General features: G+C 42.0%; 1 protein-coding gene across 9 annotated transcripts in view; it reads right to left on the minus strand.

Moving 5' to 3' along the window:
* Positions 1-1,722: 1,722 nt before the first annotated feature.
* Positions 1,723-18,423, minus strand: part of LOC140718236 (endothelin-converting enzyme 1-like) — a 319,941-nt gene continuing 303,240 nt past the window's right edge. For all 9 annotated transcript variants that reach the window (XM_073031724.1, XM_073031725.1, XM_073031727.1 and 6 more), the window contains 4 exons: positions 15,413-15,480; positions 9,573-9,763; positions 8,245-8,340; positions 1,723-7,344 (listed from right to left, as the gene is read on the minus strand). In XM_073031724.1, coding sequence (XP_072887825.1) covers positions 7,168-7,344; positions 8,245-8,340; positions 9,573-9,763; positions 15,413-15,480 — 532 coding nt within the window. In that variant the 3' untranslated portion in view covers positions 1,723-7,167. The remainder of the gene's footprint in view (positions 7,345-8,244; positions 8,341-9,572; positions 9,764-15,412; positions 15,481-18,423) is intronic.

The raw sequence follows: 18,423 nt of genomic DNA on the forward strand, positions 1-18,423 counted from the left end.
GTATGGAAATACAAGATAACACTGATGCAGACATGTTTTATACATTTAACAAGGTGCTTTATTAATGCAACAGAGTTAGTCAGTTTTTCAATGTTCGTCGTCAGCCGGGTCAATCTGTCCATGAACTTCCCGTCGGTTGCCTCCGTATGCTCCAGTATTTGTTTTTTTTAACTTTTAAGTTCTCCTGCGCGAAAGCCAACAGCTGTCCGTCGTTTTAAGTTTTTCTAGTCTGTAACTACACAAACGTGCACTTTTACAGTGAGATTCGAACACCAAACATGTCACTTGTTTTCGGTAGATGTGTCCTGCGCATGTGCAGGAGGAGGAGATTCGCCGAAATCTCTGTTTCAATGTGGATAGAGATATTTTTAAAAATGCATAGTGTGGACGCCTATCAATTTTACGCGAAACTGGCGTTTTCAAAATTATCCGGTCTAGTGTGGATGTAGCCAGAGCCTCTTGAATTTAATATTTGTTCCCAGAGCTGTGTAGCTTCCAAACAACTATCTAATTGCTTCTAAAAATAACTGCATTTCAAATACTCCTTTGGAAGTTTATAATGGTTTTCCTTTTATGTCAGAGGAAGATGAAAAAGAATACATTCCGAAACCTTGAGCTGTTCACAAATCCTGCTGCACCTGGTTCTAGTTTGCCCCAAATCCCGTTAGGCCTGGTGCTTACAGACTTCCATTTGCTCCCAGTTATGTGATAGTTTTTCTTCATTTCTGATTTCATCGCCATCTCCAAATTTAAATGTTCCACCATTGGCCACTATACCTTTAAGCTGCAAAGACTTGGCTCTGGAATTCCCTCTCTAAAGCTTTCTCAACAGCTTTTTTTGTCCTTTGGGATATTCATAAGGACCAAGTTTTTTTTTTCTACTTGTTTTGAGCTGGCTCAGTGTCCATTGGATCATTTTGAATGAACAGTTCAAATACATTCAGGCTGCCACTGAGAAAGCAGGAATTGAAGAGGATGGAAGAAATGAGTCATTTTCCTCCATGTCAACCAATGGTATAACATGGTACAAAGATTTATAATGATCCTGAACAGTTTGAAGACAAGTTAGGTGCTACAACATAACTAGGTAAAAATAAATGGTGTTTGAACTGCATCTATGGACGGGAGGTGGAAGAGGGAGCAGGGGTACAATGAAATGTTGGGGCCTGTCTGGATGGAAAACGAGGACAGGATGGGAAAGGTGACACAGAAGCAATCTCTCCAGGAATCCTCTCAACACACTGTGAAAAAGCATGGCGGCAATTAGTGAGTGCAGGATCCAGTTATGAGAGGTGGTTTTTTAAGTAGAATTTAAGGGCTGGTATTGATACTAACCTGTTCCGTCTGCAGTTAAGATCAGACTAGATCCCTCCAGTTAGCTGCTGGAATCAGGGTCAAGGTCAACAACTACAATACCCTTGTCTAACTCCAGTGACTACTCTGGTCCATGCAGTACCTCTCTGAGTTAGGTCAAGAGAGCCAGGGATTTCTTAGCCAGGCCTTGCTAAGAAGGTGGTGGCTCCACCAGTTTGAAGTGATACCTCTAACAATCATTATCACCTTGAGGTAGCCAGGAACTGGATTCGCTCAAAGACGGCCAGCTCCTGTAAGGATGCTTCTTGATGAAACAGATGGAAACTCAGTGACAAGAGAAAAAAAATAATGTACAACAAAAGAGTGCTCCTTGAACAACCGTTGAAAAAAATCTCTCAGCAAACCAAATCCATTGATTAATGTTTGAATTATAATTAAAACATTTCTGTCTGTACAACAAAAAACTTATGTATAGGCTTTCAGAATTGCAATTCACCCACAGGACATCTCATTAAAAAGACTGTACACAACAGCACTCATTCAAAATAAAATCTGTCAACATTGCAAGAAAATATGTTCACATACAGAATTTAAAATATTTATGTAAATATTTTCTCTTTACAGGCCAGTATTACATAAAAATTAAAATCAGAATCAAGGATTGATTTCAAACAAGAGGCACATTTTCAGATTGACAAGAGAAAACTACATAATCAACACATCTAGTAAATAAGATTATGTGAAGCTTCTCTCTGCTTTGGGTAATGAGGATATCCAGCCCCATATCTGACTCACAGTTAAGTGGTGGGACAATCAGAAATACCAAGGATCTGAAATTTCACCCTCGACTAAACGGAGTTGGGGTGGGGGCTTTAAATGTTTGTCATAGTTCCTCTTAAATTCCATTGCTGGCATTAAACTGTTTGCAGTTGAGAAGCTATTCACTGATCACTCATGATTGTTAACTAGAAGGATTTTGCCCATGATTTTAAAAATTATTACGTTACTTCAGGAATACCAACAATTTTAATCCTGTGATCAATGATTTTTTTATATTTCTGGTTTTTTCCCCTATTATTCATTATTTTAAAAAAATCAATTTCAGCATTTTTACTTGCACAAGATTGCTATCTGTGGTTGGACACATTCTTGGCAATTTCTTAAATGTTAATGTGTACATTACTTTACAACGTAGAGAAGATCATGACCGAACTTTGCTCACTGCAGCAGTGACTCAGCAGCTCCACAAGCCCCCACTACCTACCTGTGCTGACAATGTCAGGTGATATGAAGCAAAAGTAAGTAAATGCAGTTAGGGTATAGATCCAAGGTGAGGTCATTAAATTGGAGATGAATGTCCATGTCCTTCTCCTATAAGGAGAACACTTGCATCAACTAGCTACTGGGAAAGGTCACTGTTAACAATATGAAAGCACCCACAGTTAGTAGTGTGGAATTGTTTTCTTGTAATGCAGTTAACTTTCTCTTCAAGATGAGATCTGTTGGAGATGATGCAATATACAGTAGTTAAATAACAGGTAATAAAATGACTGATTGTGAATCAGAGAGAAAGGAAGGTAAGCTAAATAAACCGATACTCTATTGCCATCAATATAAGCTCGAAACCTCCAGCTATCCTGCACTTCTCTGTTGTAGATCAAACAATCAATGGCACAGTAACGTCAAGTCAAACATACTGTCATCCAATTGTTTCTAAGCAGCTACTGACCCAACTATTGGACAGGATTGAGAGCTGTACCCTTAGGCCCAACCAGTGAGCACCAGTCAGGAACAGAGGCCAATAAGGAGATGACGAATCCTGCACCCAGCCACAAGACGATGATCAGGGGCACGGTCCCATTGATCACCCCCCCACCCCCCACCCAAAGCACTGAACAGTGATCAGGAGTCCTGGCCCCTCCTCAGCCACTGGATTGCAATAGGCAACAGATAATTCAGCCCAACCACTGGGCAGTGAATGGGAGAAATTACCCTGATGCCATCAGTACACAGGTTAGGTGCTGCAATTCTGTTGCCAGAGGTGGGCAGCAGCTGCAAATAACTACTTGCTTCAGATGAGAAGCATTACTAAAGGATTGTTATGGACATCAATGCATAACATTTACACATAATTTTTTGAACCACAATTCTGCAACCACAGTAGGAAATAAACCCGGTGGTAACAGTGCTTATTATTCTAGTTAACTGGGGTTAGGATTAATACTATACTTTCTGAATCCAATAAAGAGCACAAAACCTCATTTTGATTTTTTTTTGAACAAAAGTAACTTATTTTTTTTCTTGAAGTAGCTACAAAGATCAGTACTAAATGTGCAACTCTAAGTGACGATGTACAGCCATCAGGATTTACTTGGGTATTCTGTACTGGAAATTGTTCTCTCTGTACAATGTTCCTGACGTGAAAGGAGAATTTCGAATTGTAAGGGTGGTTATTCTTCAGAGTTCAAAGTCTGTAGGTGGAGCTGTGAGATTTCCTGATGGCGTATTACCATCAGTAGTGAATAGACTTCCAAAAGGGGAAATCTACTTTTCCACTCTGATTGCTGCATCACCAAGTCACACTGATATCAACTTCAGTTCATTATTGTGCTGAAACCTTTAACACTTCCTACAAGTTTCTCAGGACACAAAAAAACTAAATGAAACATCGGTTTATGTGCTGTGGTTGCGTTGTTTGTGACTGTTAAGCCAGCGCAGAAGGGATCTAACTGACACTGAGTGAACCCCACCCATAGTAGTGCGAAGGGATTTGCTTCCATCCAGCAGCTGATGGAGTTAGTTTGGAGACAAAGGAATGCAATATAGCAGGAAGGATCATTGGCCAATCAGCCAAATACAAACAGGATGCATCCAGTCCATGTACTGTACCAATGACACACACTGGACATCTATTACAGCTTGTTTGAAAACTCACATTTTACCCCGACAATATTGCATAGGTTTGCCTTGACGTAACCTGTTTCCTGCAGTTACCCAACGTCAGCAAAGTTACTCAGCTCATTGTGAAATTTCAAAGTGCAAAGACTGCCTATGTAGGTACTGAAGGGACAAACACTTTAGCACTTAGTGGCAAAAGCAGTGTAAGCCCCAGCAAAATATTCCTCGGTAGAAGGTGACCAGTTATCATTCACTCTCGCTTATGATGAGAGACTCACGGGAATTTTAAATGATTAATACAAGCTTTGGAAGAGTGGGAGTTCCCTGAATCTGTGGCATCAGAACGCGAGGGTGGGACGGGCAGGAATCTCAGCCACCTTGGCTAGAATATGCTGAAGTTACTGATAGATAGCTGGCAATCTATAGTATGCTTCCTGCAGCTGTTACAAATGAAAATGAGAAACATTAATCACCCTTAATGTGCATATTGATGCATTATTTATAATGAATGTACCATACCAGTAAACATTTTTCTACATACTGATTCGTTATTGTGCTCTTGAACCAAAATCCTTCAAATATATTGGCAGAATTGTCACCCCAGGCTAACACCCTTAACACTAAGGCCCTTAGACTCCAGACTGTGAAAAAGACAGTCATAGAAAGATACAGCAAGGAAACAGACCGTTTGGCCCATCAAGTCTGCTCTATCAACCACACTGTGGTGAACTAGATATACCTGTGGGTTGGTTCTGTCCCAACTGGAGGTGTCAGGGATCCCTCGCGTGTGTGCGAGGTCCCCGGAATAGACGCGTACGAGATGCCCGGTACATGAGCGTCGTGAGGAGTCTGGGTGTGGCACGGTGTATGCGGTGTCACCTCGGGTACAGGGTTCATAGTTACCGTGGAGTGTACGGGGTAGTGGTCTGCTGCTCCGGCGGGCACCAGGTCGCGGACAGAGACCGTGTCCTCCCGCCCATCAGGCAAGACCACGTAGGCATACTGGGGATTAGCATGCAGGAGGTGAACCCTCTCGACCAGCGGGGAGTACTTATTACTCCTCGCATGTTTACGTAGCAGCACTGGCCCCGGGGACGTCAGCCAAACTGGTAGGGTGGTCCCAGTGACAGACTTCCTGGGAAAAGAGAATAGGCGTTCGTGAGGGGTGGCATTAGTGGACGTACACAACAGGGAGCGGATAGAGTGGAGTGCCTCAGGGAGGACCTCCTGCCATCGGGAGACCGGCAACCCTTTTGACTTAAGGGCTAAAAGTGTGGCCTTCCACACTGTGGCACACACATTTACATTAATCCCAGTTTTATTCTGCCCAAGTACTCATCAACCCTCTACTCAGACTCTAACCACTCACTTGCATACAAGGGTAATTTGTAGTGGCCAAGCTAGGATTGGGAAAACACAGACAGGTGCCAAGGTCGGGACTGAACCTGGGGCTCTGGTGATGCGCGGCTGTGGCTCTCCTGGCTGCACCACATCTGCTGCCTTTGCTACCACTCTGTACAAAATGTAACCAGCAACATGAGGCAGGGTTTGATGCCGAGGGCGACCCTTCAGTGATGAGTTCTGACCTTCTGCGGGGCTCCTGAGAGACAGACAGTGACAACAGAACTCTTTGCTGGTGATGTCAAGCCACATGCTTCTCAATGATGAACTGGAGGAAACCTGTGGATGTAAATGAGGTCAGGATTATAGCGATCATACGGGTTGTAGGGCTGAATGAGATAATAGAGAGAGTGAGATATAGGTTCACCTCTTGAAAGGATTTGATCACCAGAATAAGAATTCTAAAGGACAGTACTAGAGATTAAAAATGCAAATCTGTCTCACTGTGCTTTCCAATAGAGTATCCTATTGACAAAATTTTAAAATGTGATTAAAAGTGCATACACCACAATCTAAGGTTAACTCAATTGTTTTGCAGAATAGATGTCTAAAATTTTGAAGATATGTAGATTCAGGGTCTAGAAAACTAACCGTAGCAAATGAGTTTCAGAGATGGTTAGGGACACATACAAGCAAACAGCAGTTTTGTTAAGAATCTACCTTTGACTGAATAAATCTAAAAGCTGGGTCCTCAATATGGCCAAGGCACAATTGCTCTCAACATTTCAGTCTCTCCCCCAAATCTTCCACCCCATGGGAAGTAGTTTTGGACCCCAACTTCTCTGTCAGTCCTTGGATTCTTTGGGACATGAGGTGGGAAGGGGAGGACTGGCTGGATGTTTTGTTAAATTGTCGAAGTTAGTTAAGAGGCTAATCAGTTTCCTGACTTCACTTACCACCCTCTGCCCCCTATTGCTGCACAGAAAACAAACATGGACGTATCACTTGCTAGAAAAAGAAGGAAAGGAGGCAAACAAGGCCATGTGGCCATAAACTATTCATGATCTCTCTGATCAATAACATTTCAGTGTACTTAGACCAGGGCAATGCATACAAAATCCATCCAACCATTATAAACCTTTGCTATAAATTTCCTCAGATATTTCCAGCATAGGTGGAAGATCCACGTGCATGGAGACCCCGATGCAGTGACAGAACATCCACAAGAGCTGCTCCCCATCTACAACACCACCAAGACCATTCTTTAGCATTTTAGATATTCACCCTACTTAGTAAAAATAACAACCAAAATATAAATGCTCTGAAACAAAAGGGCAATTAGTGTTTAGGTGGATAGTGCCCTGTCTTGCAGCAATGCCATCAAATGTTATCTTCTGTTTTGTTGTGTACTCTTCCCACAGGTTCCAGCATTATCCACAGTGTGGGAAGCAGAGTAAAAGTATTCACACTGCGATCCACAGGCATTTCAACAAAAATATAGTCAAATAAATTTCTCTTTGTTATGAGACGCAGAATTGACCCAGTTAGCTGACGTTCAGACCAATCCCACTGCTCCAGGACTCGAGGTTTCCGTTCCTCATCATCTTATTTAATTCACCACACGTCGCATTTTTGCACAGGGTTCATCGGACTTCCTTCAGGACAGTTGAAATGTTTGGCAAAATCGATGGAGTTAATCACTGCTCCGATGACCCTGTACATTGAAGGACTGTGGTTGTCTGTGATGAGCCCTATGTGGATGCTTTCTGGGGTCCGTTTGGAGCACCAAAGCTGTGGAGACAAAAAGAAGTGTTATGTTTCCTTCAGCACTTTTCAAGTCCCTAGAGGCTATGAGAGCACCAAAGACCGACCTCAAGATACTAATAAGACAGATTGGAGAACAAATTTCAAGAGACTTGGATCTTTGCTTATAACAGTGAAAACATGCAGGACTATGGATACACAGCGGTCTGGGACCCACCGGATTGTTCCTCCAAACAGCCAGGATGAGTCCCAGCAACTCTTTGGTTTCCTTATGGCTACCAGGATGCATATTTCAGTCCTTTGATTTGTTTTACACTGGGATTGGAACTAATGGCTGGAAATTTTAGGGATGGGGGAAAGGGACCAAGTGGTCAGAACTTTGTGGCATTTCCCCAACACGAGTATCAGCAAGATGGAGGTTCCTACATGTGCTGGAATGCGAAGGTGTCTACTCTCCCAGAATGCTGCCGAATCTTTGACATTGGGTTCTCCAGTGAGCAGAGTAAGGGAGCACATAGTTCAGGAACTTTTGATTGGGAACCCTTTCCAACAGACAGTCTCATGTTAGATTGGTGCAGGAACACTACTTCCTGTCATTTGACTTGAAAGATTTCTGCTTTTAGTTTTTATGCACACATAATGTCAGATCAAAAAGAAAGTTTTTGATATGTCAAAGACATTCAGAAACATACAAAGTATTTGCTATGGGTCTCACACCTCCATACTGAAGGCCAATGGGAGATGCTGATGAGGAAGGTGTCACTCAATCAAAAAGTAATTGAAGAAGCAAGGTGTTTAAATATTAAAGAATGAGACCAGAAATCTAAGTGGAAATATCTGTGGAAACTGGGATTTAGATCCTGACTGAAAATCTAACTGTCTATATTTCTTTGAAACTTAAGCATACTTTCACTGGACACAACTCACCTGGGCAAATCCCAGGAAGAAGAGTTGTTGATTAGTGAGGTCCAAGGCAGGCAGAACCATCTCTTCACCATTCTTTTTTACCCAGTTCTCATAGGCCTGAAAAGCAGATTTTTATATCAGCTTGTGAACTGACCCTACATAACAAGTTAACTTGAACAATCACCATGACAGAGCCAGATTGAGGATCAGGTTTATTATCACTCACACATACACAAGCTCTCTCTAATTTGTTATTGGAATAGCCACAATGGATTGGTTAAAAAGTTCTGTCTGAAGTTCTAATTTCAAAGTAAATTTATTATCCAAGTACGTACATATAACCATTTGCTACCTTGAGATTAATTTTCTGACAGGCACTTACAGGGAAAAAAGAAATACAACAGAATTTTAGTAAAAATTATGCATAAACAAAGACTTACAAATAAACAGTGTACAAAGGGAGACAAACTGTAATACTGAGAACATGAGTCATTGAGAGTGAGCAGCATACACAAAGTGATGGAGGAACTCAGCAAGCCAGGCAGTATCTATGGAGGGGAATAAACAGTTAATGTTCTGGGCTGAGACTATGAAACAGGACTGGAAAGGAAGGGGGCAGAAGCCAGAATAAGGTGGGGGAGAGGAAATGCGCAAGCTGGCAGACTACAGGTGAAACTAGGTGAAGGGGAAGGTGGTTGAGTGGGGTGTGGGATGAATTCTGATGCTGGGAGGTGGTAGGAGGAAGAAGAATGAATCTAATAGGGGAGGCCAGTGGACCATGGAAGGGTAGGATGAAGAGGGGCACCAGAGGGAGGAGATATGTAGGTGAGAACAAGAGAACAGGTGAAAGAAGAACCAGAATGATGAATGGAAAAAGAGAGAAGGGGAAAGAGGAGAAAGTAAGTAGAATCAGTGTAGTGTAGTGGTGATTGAAGTTATCCATGATGAAAAGATCCATAATGAATGCCATATTTCAGAATTTTGTCCTGAAGTTACAGGTATATATCAAATCTTCATCACTGAGAAACCAATCATCTGTTGGCCTTGAAGAACACAACAGAGCTTGAGTAGTGCTTTCAGCTCATAGCAGTGTTTTGGAAGAGCTCAGTGAGGGTCCGTGCCCAAGTTTTCCTCCCCCTGGTAACGTGCCTCAATAAGCTGACGGCTGGTGCAACTCAGTCCAGCAAAGACTTCAATGGCATCCTTTAGTATAGGGTTAGCATTTGCATGGATGTTGTCCCATCTGGACATTCAGCTACATCCGACACGTTGAAACCCACGACCTAATGGCCCACAAACAAGCAGTTCCCTCGAAGCTTGGTCCACCGTAGTGGACTGCAGGTACTCACATGGAAAGCTGCTTTCAAACCACCATTATCAGCGATATTTTCACCCAGAGTTTGCTTGCCGTTCACGTGCTCGCCGTTGATCACATAATTATTGTACTGCTCAATTATGCACTCAGTCTGATGTTTGAAGGCCTCAACTGAGGAATTCTTCCACCAGGGCCTTATGTTGCCGTTTTTGTCATACTCTCTCCCTGCCAGAAGACACAATACAATTAGAATTAAAACACAGGGGCAGAATCAGGCCCTTTGGCCCATCGAGTCTACTCCATCATTTAATCATGGCTGATTTATTTTCCTTCTCAACCCCGTTTATCCTTCCTTTCTCCCTGTAACCTCCGGCACCATATAATCAAGAACTTATCAACTTCCACTTTAAATATACCCGAATGACTTGTTCTCCACAGCTGAATACGGCAATGAATTCCCCAGATTCCCCACACTCTGGACAAAGAAATTTCTCCTCATCTCTGTTCTAAGCAGGCATCCTTCTATTCTGAAGTTCCCGCAGATGAATAAGAGAAACAAGGGTTACGATGAACTGCCAATGTCACTTTTGGTGAATGGATTTGACTGAGTGAATGAGGAGAAACTGTTGGAAACATTCAGTTGGTCAGACTGTCTATAGAAAGAAAAAGATGAACCTTGCTTCTCCCTCTGCAGCCGGTCAATATTCTCTCCACTACAAATCTACAGAAATTTGTCAACGTTTTCAATGTCATGCCAAATCTAAAGAAATAGTGGCACTACTGTGCTTTCTTCATAACTGCAGGTCAGGTCCTCCAAAATAATAACACAGTGGAATCTAAAGTTGCTGACCCTCTCCACCTCTGATCCTCCGATGAGGACTGGGTCGTGGACCACTGGTTTCCTCCTTCTGAAGTCAATAATCAACTCCTTGTTCTTCCTGACGTTGAGCAATAGAGTGTTGTTGTGGCACCACTCAGCCGTGTTTTTAATCTCCTTCCTATAAGCTGATTTATCACCACCTTTGGTTCGGCCTGTGACAGTGGTATCAGCAGCAAACTTGAATATGGCGTCAGAGCCATGCTTAACCACACAGTCATAAGTATAAAGTGAGTAGAGCAGGGAGCAAAGCACACAGCCTTGTGTGCACCTGTGCTGACGGAGATTGTGGAGGAGATGCTGTGCCAATTCAAACTGACTGGGGTTTCCAAATGAGGAAATCATGGATCCAATTGCACAAGGAGGTATTGTTTTGCTTTAAACCTAAACAGAAAATGTGTCTTTAGCTTCATCCCTCCCCCTCCTGTCTTCTCCTATCATTTCAGATCTTCCCCTCCCCATCCCACTTTCAAATCTCTTACTATCTCTTCTTTCAGTTAGTCCTGACAAAGGGTCTCGGACCGAAACCAGCACATATAAAATTGTGGACATTGATATGTGACAGACATTCTTAATAACTTTTAAATTTATCTTACATCAAATAATGTGTTGTTTGTACACTTTATGCTATTTTGTTTTTTTGTTTTTTGATCTAGTGATGCTCAAATAATTTCAAGTTGAGAGTGACTCAATTTTGTGCAGCATTTAAGTTTATTAATGAATATTCTTATCATCTTATTATTCTGCTTATCTTTGTCATTTGGTTTAAAGCAAAATAGCAATATAGCAGCAATAGAGATCTTTTATATGAATCAGAAACTATGTTCATTTATTTATTGAGATTCTGGCCGTTTGAGTCATGCCGCCCAGCAATCCTGGCCTAACATGGGACAATTTACAACGATCAATTAACCTACCAACCGGGACATCTTTGGACTAAGGCAGGAAACCCGAGAACCCTGAGGAAACCCACATGATCACGGGTAGAACATAGAAACTCCTTACAGGCAGCAGCCTGCGGAATTGGACCCAGGTCGCCTGTCCTGTAAAGTGTTGTGCTAACCACTAGGCTACTGTGCCACCCAAATTTTTTATATATATATATACACACACACACACAGCCTATATCGGAAACAAAGAAAGTAATTAGGAAACTATTGAAAATGAATGCAAAAGTCTATCAGGTCAGAAGTTCAAAGTAAATCTGGAACAATTTTCTGCAATCTGCAGAAAGTCGCCTATGATTGCTGGCGCCTTCTTGCTATATAATAGAAGAAAGTAGTAGTAAATGTCAGGACTAATCTTATCGCTGACACAAAATTTCTGACCACATAGATCTTTCATAACCGATATTTCTAATGGTCCAAAATATAATCTCACACAATGCAAATGCGTATAAACACCTATTTGTTTAAAAATCATTTTACTAAAACGCCTCATTTTACTAAAGCTTGTCATGTGTCAGGAAGTTTGAAAATGCAATTGCTTATTATTGACACGTGTACCGAGATACAGTGAAAGCTGCCTTGCGTACTGACTGTATAGATAAATCCATTACACAGTGCATTGAGGTAACAAACTGCAGAGTACAGCAGCTACAGAGAAGGTGCAGAGCAGGTGATTAATAAGGTGCAAAACAGTAAAAACACTGATTGTGAGGCCAAGTGTTCATCTTATTGTACTATTTAGTAATAATAGCTTTATTGATCACTTGTTTGATCACATCATTTTTGATCACTTTTATATGGATTAGGAAACATGAAGAAAAATGCTAAAATTTGTCAGTAGGTCTGTTGACATCTGTGGGTGGAAGTGTGCTATTCAAGGTTGATACTGATTGGGACTTTTGCTGTTCACAAAAGGCCTACGAAGTGATCAGTGACGATTAAGATGACAGGGGACTAACAAGATGTCAGCTCTGCCTGAGTGCTGGACAAATTCAGAGCTGATAATCTATTTAAATTCAGAAAAGAAGTCCCGTGAAGTGAGTTAGAAGCATTTTCAGTACTTTTATGTTGTGTTAAGTTTTGTACAAATTTGTGTTACTAAATCTGCTTAAATATGCCATTCTCTGTTCATTTCTCTGCCAACCAAAACATCTGAATGGGCTCAGCTTTACTGACTAATCTATGGCAGGTGGGAAACAATATTGCAAATGTTGAAATGGTGTTTGGATGATTTAACTGCCTCCCCTGATAGACAGGAAAAGCAGGATGTCTGGACTGGAGGTGAGGGTCGGGCTAATTCCGCTTGTTCTTCTGCGATGTTAACTTCTCTCTCCATGGCACTGAGACTGTGAAACTGCTCCAGCTGCTACGCACTTTGTGTCTGCGAGCTTTGCGGTGATTTGCCCCGCTACCTGATGAACTGAGACCAAGGCTATGGTCCTATTCCGGCTGCTCTGGGCCTATTGTTACGTACCCGTGACACGTGACAGTGGTGCTATACTGTTGAAGCTATACTGGACTTGAGGTAATGGTCTTGTGATGGTGGAGTGACGTCATTTTCCCGCCAGTAGAGGTCATGTGACAGGTTTTTTTTTACAGGGTATAAAAGGAGGACCCCTCCCTGTGAGGAGGGGCAGTTCGTGGCTGGATTTGCCATGTTGACTTCATGGCACTGCGTGATTTAATGTTATGAAACAGTTTAGTTGGAAAATGGAGTTTTATTTAATGCCTAAAGTTTAAAAGGTCATTGCCAGCAATTTCTTTATAATACTGCTAGTTAAAAATCAGTGGAGAGTGAAGATCGGAGTTCGGGAGTTAAAAGGTCGAGGAAAGTCAATTTCGACGGTGAAACAGGTTCGACCTTGTTTGATCCTCATTCGGAAGGAATTCGTTGGCTGTGCTCATGTTAATCCCTGTGAAATAGCAGAAAGGATTGAGTACAGTGTTGTAAAGGAAAGGTCAGTGCCTTTAAGCCGTTTCATTTTTCATCTTCGTAAATTCTTCGTGGGAAAAGTAGTTCGACTGGGAACCGCAACAACACGACGTGAAAGAGAATTTAAAATCGTATTAAAAAGTCTCTCCCTTAAATGGACTGTAAGCATTTTGAACTTTGGCAATACTACTTTGAAGAACTGCTTTTGCAACATCGCTTTAAGAACTGTTTAAGCTGCTGCACAGCAGTTGATTTCCGGTTACGTTAGTGATTTGTTTACTTTTGGGGGTTTGTTTTTCAGTGTTTAATAAATGTTTTATTTGTTATAAAAACCCCTGCCTCACTCATATATTTATTGTTGCTGAATCCGTAACACTATAGACTCCATTTAGTTCTGAACGCTGTTTTCATGTTTTGTTTCGTTTTCTTTTCTCTATGTTTTGGGTGTTGGCCTTTTTTAAAAATTTGGTTCTTTTTAGTTTCTTGCTTTGTGGCTGTCTGCAAGCAGATAAATTCCAAGGCTGTATAATTTATACATACTTTGATACTAAATATATTTTGAATCCTTTGAAATGCTGGAAATCAGAAATAACTTTTACTTGCTGAGAGTTTCCAGCATTTCTGCTTTGAGGTGTGACAAATAAATATCATCAAGGGACAGCTATATTCAGTTCCGGTCCCTGCTGGGAGGTCAGCAGACAATTCCCAGAAAAGGAACATTGTACGAGTGGCTGACGCTTTGGAATGAACTCAGGCTGAGCTGGACTCTTAAGGTGGCCTAATCAGGATTCACCTCCACGCTTAAGATTCAAAAATACCTTTTCTCTTCAGTATAGTACAGGTAATAAATAGAATTCACACTCTAGGGATGTGAACATGATTTTATAATAAAACTATACTATATATTTGTATATTATGATATATTATATATATCATGTATCATATATTATATATATTATTATACAATATATTAGTATATTACTAATATATTATTATATTATTATATATATATATATACTATACAGTACTGAGTGAGTGCTGCATAGTTAGTTTTCACCTGAGGTGTTAAACTGAAACCACAATGGCCATCGCAAGTGGGTCTGAAAAAAACACACAACCTCATTCTGTAGATGAACGAACAAGTTCTCCCTGATATTTATTCTCAACCAACTTAATTAAAATAGCAATTATTTCACTACAAAATTATAATTCCTGTGGAAATAATGCTGTGGAAAAATAATGTGCTTCCAACCTTAGGATAGCTGGAATTACACCAAATAAAACTTCACTGGTTTTAAATCAAGGTGAACTTGGATAATATTATTTCAATTGAATTTGGTTTATCTGACTTGCACACGTGAAACTCTTCTTCCCCTCTCTCCCTACCCTGTCTCACCTAACCTGCAGATTCATGCATTCACCAGCAGGGGTCAGTCAATCACAGGCACTGTATTTGGGTACTGAGTATCAGATCTACTTCAGATGTCTCCTTGCCGCAGTGAAGCTTCCTGCAAGGGGAGCATCCACAACTCAGGTGAACTTGACAGGAGAGCTGGAAAGTAGGAAGAGCAGGCCATGCAGCCTCTCAACCTTCATCTGCCATTCAATGAAATATTTTCTGAACCTCATTTGGATTTTCATTCCTTGGCTTCTCATCTGTAAATGAACCAGCTCCACATGAATTCATTGACTAAGTGGGAAAATGTTCCAGATTCCTTCTAGTGAAGTGAAGTGCTTTCTGACACCACCTCTGGATGATCCTGCCCTTGTCACCCTTCGATGGCTCCACCTCCCATCAGAAGACATAGTCTCTAACAATGCTATCAATTTCTTGAATCATCTTAAACACTCCATTTCCTACACTTGTGAGAATGGAGGTCCAGCCTGCACAGATCCTCATTACCTAACCTGATTAGTACCAGGATCATTGGTAAATCAAAGAAATTAAGAGCCCAGGCTGTGCTGTGGTACTCTTGTGGTCTCCAATACCAAACACAAGAACACAGCAGACATATTGTAATTCCCCAGATCCTGCGCCAATACGAACTGCCTTCTTTCCTCCAAGAGTATTTTAACTGAGATCCTAACAATCCTTAAACACATTAAATCCATCATACCTTGATCGTCAAATGCGTGAGTTAGTTCATGTCCCATAACCATTCCGATTCCACCAAAATTTAAAGACCTGTCAAGAGAGAAGAAACAGCTCTTGTTAGACACTGGACAGAACATCCTTATCAGGCCATTGACTTTTGGCCCATCGGCTTCACATGTTTTTACTGGTGATCAGGGCAAGGTTGACTGCAACAAATGACAAGAAGCAAAGAGTGAGTGAATGAGTGTGTGTGCGCACACCCTTAACTCCTGGTGGAGTCGTCGGGGCGCCGTCACGACAAGCAGTTTGTATCGATCTTTTTGGTGATTGCTCATCGTACGACGTGTCTTGGGCATCTGAAACCCGGCAGAGCCCATCCCTCTCCAGGGTTTTCTTTTTACGAGGTTGAGTTGCTAGCTTGCCACTCAACCCAGGCATGGATGGAAAGCGTGTAAGGGAGCCGGCCGGATTCGAACTCACGCCCCGAAGTCCAGCGCTGATGCCACTATGCCACCAGCCGGCAAGAAACAAAGTGAGCGGGATCAACTGAAGAAATGTTGCTTAGAGTTTAAAAAAAAACAGCAGGTTGAAAGAGGAAGGGTCAGGCAAGGGCAAGCAGATGGGGTGCGGTGCAGACTATTGCGGAGTGGGTGGGGATGCAAATCCACAGCCATGGAAAAGAACAAACTAGAGCGAACACTACAAATGAAACCATGATTTCCAGACAAAGCTACCACCCTTTGGAAGCAATGTGCAGGACCACACATCCAGGGAAAGCAACAGTCTGCTTGCTCCTATGAGTTTGACAAAACTCAGTCTAAGGTGGATAAACTGAAATCTCCAGCTTCTCTCAGTGGTTTTGGAACAGCACACTGTATAGTTTTAACATGCCCCAAGGTTACCTCCAAGACATGTTCCTGACCAGGCAGGAAATCATTTTTCAAAGACCCAGATAACATTAGAAGAGGAAGAAATTACTGAAACATGAAGCCTATGTCGTTTCAGTCCCAGTTGGTTCCTTCCAAGTCTTATAAGTCAATTAGTAGCAAAGTTACCACAGTTTCCTGTTTTGCTCATTGCACCTCAGATTTGATTCGTGTCAAATTAATGGTCTACATTTAGGACAAGTTCTGACAATCACAAAAGAGCTTTATTTTGTGTTCACACATTAACTGGCTGAGTCCCAAATTTGATAAGTCTACATAATGCATACACCACCAAACTGCCTGAACACAACCTCTGTCTTCTGTTGGCATTCCGTTCACTCTGATTCCTCTGATGTAATCTGCCCTCTGCAAAAGTTCCTTAAAAAAAAATCACTTGGTGTGTGAACCTGTAGGGCTACATGCTGATTAGATCCTTCTTTTCACAACCACTTGGCTAAGCTCTGCTGCTAATTATTTATGTTCTGAAGTCTGGAGTCTTTGTTCCCCTGCATCAGCTTGCCTTCCTACACACCATTCCCCATAACGGATGTACTCTTCCCTCGTACACATTCACTCTAGTGATCCTATCTATGAGTCAACTTGGAGGCCAACTTTCTTGGCATCACGTCACATACAAGTCTCCATAAGGTACAAACCCTTCTCACAGACCCTATTTATATGGAACCATGTAAAGCTTAGGTTTATAAGCAAGTAATTCTGCCCAGTAGGTCTGTGCTGGTGTTTATTATCTGAGTTCCTACTGACCAACGTATCTTTCTATCTATTTCTCTCTTCCCTCTCCCCCCCTAACCCAGTGTTGACCAGGTTCTCTTGACAAGGTTGCAATGTCATTTCCTAAACTCCTCCGGTTTCCCACCTCTCTCTATGTGAAAAGTTTCTTCATAGAATTATTATTAACAATCTTTCAGAAACACAGAAAACCTACAGCACAATACAGGCCCTTCGGCCAACAAAGCTGTGCTGAATATGTCCCTACCTTAGAAATTACTAGGCTTACCCATAGTCCTCTATTTAACTAAGCTCCATGTACCCATCCAAAAGACTCCTAAAAGAACCTATCATATCTGCCTCCACCACCTTGCTGACAGCCCATTCCATGCACTTACCACTCTCTGAGTAAAATACTTACCCCTGACATCTCCTCTGTACCTACTCCCCAGCACCTTAAACCTGTGTCCTCTTGTGGCAACCATTTCAGCCTTGGGAAAAAGCCTCTGACTATCCACACAATCAATGCCTCTCATCATCTTGTACACCTCTATCAGGTCACCTCTCATCCTCCGTCGCTCCAAAGAGAAAAAGGCCGAGTTCACTCAACCTATTCTCATAAGGCATGCTCCCCAATCCAGGCAACATCCTTGTAAATTTCCTCTGCACCTTTTCTATGGCTTCCACATCCTTCCTGTAGTGAGGTGACCAGAACTGAGCACAGTACTCCAAGTGGGGTCTGACCAGGGTCCTATATAGCTGCAACATTACCTCTCGGCTCCTAAATTCAATTCCACGATTGATGAAGGCCAATACACCGTACGCCTTCTTAACCACAGAGTCAACCTGTGCAGCTGCTTTTAGCATCCTATGGACTAGGACCCCAAGATCCCTTTGATCCTCCACACTGCCAAGAGTCTTACCATTAGTACTATATTCTGCCATCATATTAGACCTACCAAAATGAACCACCTCACACTTATCTGGGTTGAACTCAATTTGCCACTTCTCAGCCCAGTTTAGCATCCTATCAATATCCCGCTGTAACCTCCAACAGCCCTCCACACTATCCACAACACCTCCAACCTTTGTGTCATCAGCAAACTTACTAACCCATCCCTCCACTTCCTCATCCAGATCATTGATAAAAATCACAAAGAGTAGGGGTCCCAGAACAGATCACTGAGGCACACCACTGGTCACTGGCCTCCATGCAGAATATGACCTGTCTACAACCACTCTTTGCCTTCTGTTGGCAAGCCAGTTCTGGATCCACAAAGCAATGTCCCCTTGGATCCCATGCTTCCTTACTTTCTCAATAAGCCTTGCATGGGGTACCTTATCAAATGCCCTGCTGAAATCCATATACACTACATCT

The sequence above is a fragment of the Hemitrygon akajei genome, chromosome 29 (assembly GCF_048418815.1).
Source record: "Hemitrygon akajei chromosome 29, sHemAka1.3, whole genome shotgun sequence".
In the NCBI taxonomy this organism is placed as follows: Eukaryota; Metazoa; Chordata; class Chondrichthyes; order Myliobatiformes; family Dasyatidae; genus Hemitrygon; species Hemitrygon akajei.